Source organism: Buceros rhinoceros, unplaced genomic scaffold (genome assembly GCF_000710305.1).
Source record: "Buceros rhinoceros silvestris isolate BGI_N320 unplaced genomic scaffold, ASM71030v1 scaffold1014, whole genome shotgun sequence".
NCBI lineage: Eukaryota > Metazoa > Chordata > Aves > Bucerotiformes > Bucerotidae > Buceros > Buceros rhinoceros.
Genome location: NW_010408562.1, coordinates 28,853 through 36,094, shown reverse-complemented (window position 1 = coordinate 36,094; position 7,242 = coordinate 28,853). Strand labels below are relative to the sequence as shown.

At 43.7% G+C, this 7,242-nt stretch overlaps 1 protein-coding gene across 1 annotated transcript in view; it reads left to right on the top strand.

Annotated features, from left to right (window-relative positions):
• Positions 1 to 2,779: 2,779 nt before the first annotated feature.
• The window catches only part of ZNF831 (zinc finger protein 831), a 9,984-nt gene continuing 5,521 nt past the window's right edge, over positions 2,780 to 7,242 (top strand). The window contains exon 1 of the mRNA XM_010134885.1: positions 2,780 to 7,012. Within this exon, the coding sequence (XP_010133187.1) occupies positions 2,780 to 7,012 (4,233 nt within the window). The remainder of the gene's footprint in view (positions 7,013 to 7,242) is intronic.

The following is a 7,242-nucleotide window of genomic DNA, read 5'->3' as shown; positions in this document are numbered from 1 at the left end:
AGCACAGATACTATGACTTGATTTGTCTGATGTGGTACTTGTTAGATGTTCTAGCTACACGTACTCAGACTTCACTGGTCTTTGATTCTTGTCTCTCTGCAGCATATTTTTTTCCTCTCAACCTTCTTTATTTTCACATCTGTGGAAAAACTACTGCGTGCTTAGTTTATGAGTATCATTGGTTCATGTCTTATCACTTTCTGCTCTTTTTATTGTATGTGTTTAAATTGCTATAAATAATGGTGACTGTAGAGCTTAAGAACCATTTTAAATGGACTTAAAATGTCTATAACCTCATTTTGCAAATTAGAGAAATCCACTTTTATCCCATGGTGTTAACCATACTGCAGAATATGGATAATAACTTCATTCCTTGAACCAGCCATGTTCTTTTAACATTCTTTCATCAGTATCTGTATTACAAAGCCACTTAAGCGATTGTTCCATGTAGAAATCTCTGAAGTGGACAAGGAAAACCCGTGCTTGATAACTGAGTTTCATTTATAAAATTCATGAGAAAGGAGAAAAGGCAAAATCTAAGATGTTGCTGTACACAGATCAGGTTGTTTTCTGGGATTTTTATTACACTGAATCATTGGGTGAAGACAAAGAATCCCATCAGGGACCGATAACTTACCCATAAGTGGTCTATGCCTGAGCCCCCTGCAGTTGGTAGGAAGCTTCTCAGTTACTTCAGTGGCTCATCAGCAGTTTTTTGATGCGTGAACTGCACGCAGAGAAGCTAACGGCCTTGTTCGAGACCAGAAGGGAAGTCAGCGAACCGCATTGCTGGCTGTTCCTCTACTTTTCCAGTTCCTGCAACAAGCAAAGCAGATCAGAGAGAAGCTGGAAAGCTTTGGCTGTGAAATATAAGTTGCCAGCCAGCCACAGAACTCCCAGAAGTGGTGCATGGTGAGGAGCACAGAGTAATAGCGACTGGGGTTTTGGTACATTATTTTTCTGTTGCTTAAAGAGACAAGTATTTACAGCTGCATTGGCAGCCACACATAGGGAGGAAATTATCAGTCGGATTAAAGGCAATATCCCAACATGTGGAACATCTTCCGTTGTAGGAGACTGATCACCAAGCGGGTTGCTTTATCTTCCAGTTTCAATGGTGCATACATTTAACAGGAAAACTTCCTGACTTCCTAGTCTATTTATTAAGCTGCTAATTACATTTATTACTGAGCACAGAACTCATTGGCCTTGATCTCTTCCATTTGATCATTAATAGAAAGTCATTATCCCATTTTTTTCATGTGATGTGAGACTCTTTCGGTTTTCCTTGTGAAGTAACAATTTCTCGTGGATCTCCATCCAACTTCATATCCACTAACAGCTTTATTAACTGCTCTGATAGTAACCAAGGAATACTCACATTATACTGTTTGCCGTTTCCCCTTGATGTGAATTATTTACAAAACTCTCAGTAACTACATGCAACAGAGGTTTGCTTTGCATAATGGTAACACAGCGTGTGTGTCATATGGAACCAGTCCAGATTTCAAACCAGGTTTTGGAGTAGTTTTTTTCACTGTCTCCCAGTAATGATTACCTATTAAAATGATCAAGGAAGGTACAGTAACGCCACTACGGGTTACTCAGTAAGGCAACAAAGTGCGGATTTCACATTTAGCCACTGACTGCGTTATTTCAAATGGGTTTTTTACGACTGTTTGTTCAAGAATGGCCTGTTATTCCTGACAGCCAGGGGATACGGAGCTGTGAGCACAGCTGAGTAAGAATTTGAATAAACATTCACCAATCACCTTCTAATTTTCACCCAAGCTGTAATTACAAGAGGTTTTACTGATGCCCCTATCAGCTCTTCCAAAGATAATTCTCATCCAGCTTAGTTTGATAGTTTCCTAGTTTGTTTCTAAAAAGAGAAAAGACAAGACAATTTCTTGTTAAAATACATAGTAGTCTGGACCAGCCCCAGCCCTGAGTATATTTGGACAGATTTCATAAGAACAGGTTCACTTTTTCCAAAAACTGTGTTTATGACATGTTTTCCTCTGGCATTGAGGGCCTTTTCTGCTACGTCCATGCTTACGTGAAACAGGACATCACTTTCACTTTGTTCACATATTTTCACTTTGCATCACTTGTTGCAATGTCTTTAGCCTCAGCTCGCTTACATCAGGTAGTCACAGGTAGTATGTAGCTGTGTTTACTGTCCTGTCTTTGGAACAGGTTGCCCAAATAAGCTCGGCAGTTTTTATCCTCAGAGGTTTTCGGAACCGGACGGGATAACTCCCTGCTCCACCTCCTTTGACCTCTGTGCTAACCCTGCATTCAGCCTGTGTTTGGGCTAGAGACCTCCTGAGGTCCTTTCTAACTTAATTGTTCTGTGTTTCTATATTAACATTTATTACTGTAAATTCTTAAATTGAAAAATAAGTATGTAATAGGAGTACGGTTCCAGAAAATTTTTAGAGTCGTGTTATTTCCGGGGTGCTGAAAGCCTCCATTTGCAAATCTGATACTCAGATTTATTTCTAATACTTTTGAGACTTATTGTAGGCTTTAAGTGCAATGTTCTGTGTTCTTTACACTGTAATTGCTAGCTAAGAAAGGAAAGATGAATTGATTTAATTGGAAAACGAAGTAATCATTGTCTGTGTAATGCCCATATATAGGATTTGTGATATTCTGAATTGCTAACTTGCCCAGTCCAGCAGTCGAAAGTGTTTTATTTTTTATCTGAAGATTCCTACTTGTTTTATTTCCCCTCCCATACAGATACATGAGCATTTGGCAGATAACCTTTGAAATGGAGCCACAGCAGCAGCCTGGTTTTGCAGTTGCACTAACAGACCAACCGGTTCCAACCTCTCCTCCTCAGCCTGCACAGGGTTCTTCCGACGTCAGCCGAGGCAGTGCGGCTCCTCAGCAGGCACGAGCCCTGTCCCAACCCGTGTATCTAAAAGCCCTCACCATACCGCTGTATCAGCCCGTCCAGGCAGGATGCTTCCAGCCAAACAGTCAGTTAGTGACTGGCAGGAGCTGTGTAAATCTGGACGGCAGTAACATACCCCTCATCCTGAACCCACTTGTTCCTTCAGAAGGCACAGATCAGCCTCAGTCAGTTTTCCAGAAACAACTCGGGCAAACTCTAACCCTGAACATAGTCAGCACTTTACCAGTTTTATCATCACCGAACTCTTGTGCAAATGCATCTGTTGGAAGCCCAGGAAAATCAAAAAAAGCTGGGAAATATATCTGCAAACACTGTGGACGAGACTGTTTGAAGCCAAGTGTCCTTGAGAAACATATTCGCTCTCACACAGGAGAGAGGCCCTTTCCCTGCACCACGTGCGGTATTGCATTTAAAACTCAGAGCAATTTGTACAAGCACAGAAGAACTCAAACACACGTCAACAACACGAGGCTGCCCTCAGACTCTGACAACCGTGGCACAACAGAGCAAAATGAGAAACCAGCAGAGAGCATCACCTCCCATCAAGGCAGCAAACTACCCGGCAGCACCGTTGCAGACAAGGGGATACAGATGAAACAAATGAGTTCAGACACCAGCGCTGTAACGGACACTAAGAAACTTCTCAATGACCTTTCACTGCCGGCAACGAGCAATTCATCATTTCCTTCAGAAAATCAAGAAACGACAAATCAGTCCTTTGGTTCAAAGGCTAATCGGGAGGGTCGTGAAAGAAACCCTCCAAGTTTATCCTCTCCAGGAGCTTTGACAAATGGTCAGTGCCAGAGCAAGGAGATACAGGAGCAAAGAACTCCAACTGCCGATAAGCATGTTCAGTTGCAAAGGCAGCAAGCAACCTCTGCGGAAAAACAGTGGGATTACAAGCCATTTGACTGCAAGCTGAAGAAGTGTGAGAGCACTGACTCAGGGTATCTGTCGCGCTCTGACAGCACAGAACAACAGATGGCATCTTCCAGCCCATTGCATAGTCTCCATGAACACAGCACAGAACTGGAGAATGAAACTGCCTTCAGCAGCATCAGGAGTGTCTGCGGAAGCAGCGCAAAGCCAGACAGCGCTGAGAAAGCTACAGCCATGATGCTGGAGAAAAAGCGGCTGGAAGAACACATTTCCAAACTCATTTCTCATAACAAAAGCGTGGTGGATGATACCCAGTTAGACAATGTTAGGCCCAGAAAAACTGTCCTTTCTAAACAGGGAAGCATCGATCTGCCAATGCCTTATACATACAAAGACTCTTTCCATTTCGACATCAGAACGTGTGATGTAAACAGGAAAAAGAATCTTTCCCTTTGTTCAGCGAAATCTACCTTTGCACCCGTAGAGAAATGCAAGCCAATGTTTTTTCATTCGGTTCCCACCCAGTTCTCCACAACGATAGACGCTGTGCCTGTCACACGGAGCAACTCTCTGCCGTTTGTGGAGGGCACCAGGATGGTACGTGACAAAGCAGGCTGCTCAAAGCCGCTTTCTCTTACTAAGCAGTCTGCAAATACAGGCACTCCTGGTTTGCTGCCTAGCAACAATCTTGCTGCAAATTCGGTGGATTTTCCTAATAGCCATCCCCGAGCTCTAGTCAGACAAGCAGCAGTGGATGATCTGCCACTAAGTAATGTGGTGGATCACCCTCCTCTCTCAGAGGAGCTGCAAAGGAGTAAAAAGCTTGGTGCTGGACAAGTCGTCAGTGCTAAAAATAAGAAACACAATCAAAGGAAGTTAAAAATGTTCTCCCAAGAAAAATGGCAAATGTATGGAGATGAAACATTTAAGAAAATCTACCAAAAAATGAAAAGCAGTCAAAACGCCAAAAAAATTAAACAAAGGGGCAATAAGATTACAGATACTACAAGGTTCACTCCTGATTCAAAGCCATCGGTCAGCAGTGCTGAAATAACTGAGGAAGGAGATGGCAGGAGCTCTGTGAGTGACAGTCCTTCCTCCCTTGTGACAACAGGCTTGAGCACTGGTAAGTCAGACACCTGCACTAATGGTAATGGTACTGCACAGAACATGTCCTCCGAGGAAACTGCAGACAGGGCGACTTACCTGATGGAGACGTCGCATTCACTGAACGCGAGTGCACGTGCTGCAACGAGCGAAACTTCCCAAGATGTCAGCGGCAGCACCACAGCGGCTCAGTACACAGCTGGCAGCGCTACAGCGCTGGCTCCAAGCAGGCTTGAGCTCAGGCTTCACAATACTCTGTGCCGGCTGAATGTGACTAGAAGGGATGATGACTGCTTGCCAGGACAGAACAGCAAATGGGAAAAACCAAGCCCTGGGAAAGAATCCAGGACATTTGAATTGGATTGTCAAGGCGCTTCAAACAATTGTGGAAGCTATAGCGGGAATAATGAAATTGGCCAGCATGCCCTGATACCCCCATGGGTCCATTGCAGCAACAATAGAGGAGCCACAGGGAAATCCCAGAATTTGCCATCAGAAAGAAAAAAGGTAAAATTTGAAGTGGAGAAGATGCAGAACATTATTTCTAAATCCTGCCCTAGTCCCAGTGGGGAACACAATGCAGTAAGTGAAGCAGAGCGAGTCCATTGTACCAGCACTCAGAGTCTTTCCAGACCACCAGAGGAATTCTCCAGTAAAGCAGAGGAGCAAAAGTTAAGCACAGGAATTAATGAATCCACCGGAGGTACTGAGAATCTGAAGTATGTTTTAAAAACAACCAAACTGCCTATAAAAGCTCTTAATTATAGTGATGTTAACCTTCATTCACATGCGGCAGGTACCTCAAAAGCTTCATCTGTGCGATTTTTAGGGCCTGACTTAAGGGGAAGTGATTGCAACCCTTTTGCCTTGCACAATGCAGCAGAGAAAGATGTCAAAACACGTCTTGTGAAAACAGGAGCAAAAGCACCACTTTTCAGTGACAATGCTGTTGACATGTCTTCGAAAATTCATCATCTGCAATCTGCTCACTTACTTCCAGTCCCACAACAAAATGCCTTTCCTCCAAAATATATCCTTAAATTGCCGCAAGACAAGAGAGCCTCAGATTTGTCGCTTTTGCAGAGATCAGAACCGGAGAGCACACCTGGCACATCTGCGACAGACACCTCAACCAGCTCCCCCTGCCCTCCTGATGGTGGATCACTCAGTTCTCCTTCTCATGATGTGGTCTCGTCCCCTTTAAAATGTGAAGTGAGACGAAAGGCCAGCAAAGGAGAGCTATGGTGGGACGTACGTTCAAACCGGAAAACTCCAGTATTCCATTCTCCAGCCAATTCAGAAGCGACAAATATCATCACCACAGCGGATAACACCTTTTATAACCGAAATGTCAGGCAGGATAGTGTAAGAGACACTTGGAACAACAAACAGAACAAAAATAAATTGAATTATCAAAGGCAAACAGAAGAGAAGTGGATGAGCATGACTACTTCTACGCAGACTCCGAAGCAGAACATATGCCTCACCTCGATGTATACAAGTGGGTTTTTCATATCAGCCGACATCAAAGAAGAGAGAAAGGTGTTACATCATCTTTGCCCAGGAAGTGACTCTCTGATAGTGAAGTCAGCTTCTAGCAAGGGTGCAGAGCCGACAGCCATGGGATGGGGCGGAGGTGGAAGTCCAGGCACTCTTAGGGACGTTTCACCAACACAGCAGGACACGCAGCATTCTCAGAGCTTGACAGACAGTTCAGGAACTTTTTATTGCCACGCTGTCACCACTCACTGTAAGGAACTCCCAGCACCGCCGCGCAAGAACACAACTTGCTTCTCTGGAGGCTTAACAGTGTCACGCGTGAAGAGCAGCTTCCCCTCGCTAAATGCTGAACCTCAATTAACTTGGTGCTGTCTAACGAGAAGCCTTCCTCTGCCTGCTGAGCAGAAGGGCAGCGCAGACTCCGCTTACTCCTCCATGCACACCTCTGACAAGGAATCTAGTGACGAAAGCACGCTCTCCAAATACGATATTTCTATTGTCAAGATGAAGAATATTAGCAAGAGTATGGCATATGGCTTAACAAACAGGAGTTTAAAAACATTGGTTTCATCCTTCTCTAAAGGACAACAGATGCAGGAGGTAATATTAATAATCCTCTCTCCTTTCTCATGGGGGTGTGGCTGACTCCCCACCCCCCATTAGAAAAATAAAAGAAATATCAAAAAAATATTTGTGGACATTTTCAGGCATTTGTCAGTGAAGAATTTACAATTTACGTTTTTATAAGATAAGTTATGTATTCATTTGATGCATGAAAAATACATACTTCTTTTGGTGTGAATTTTTAGGTTTCACTAGCGAATTTCAGC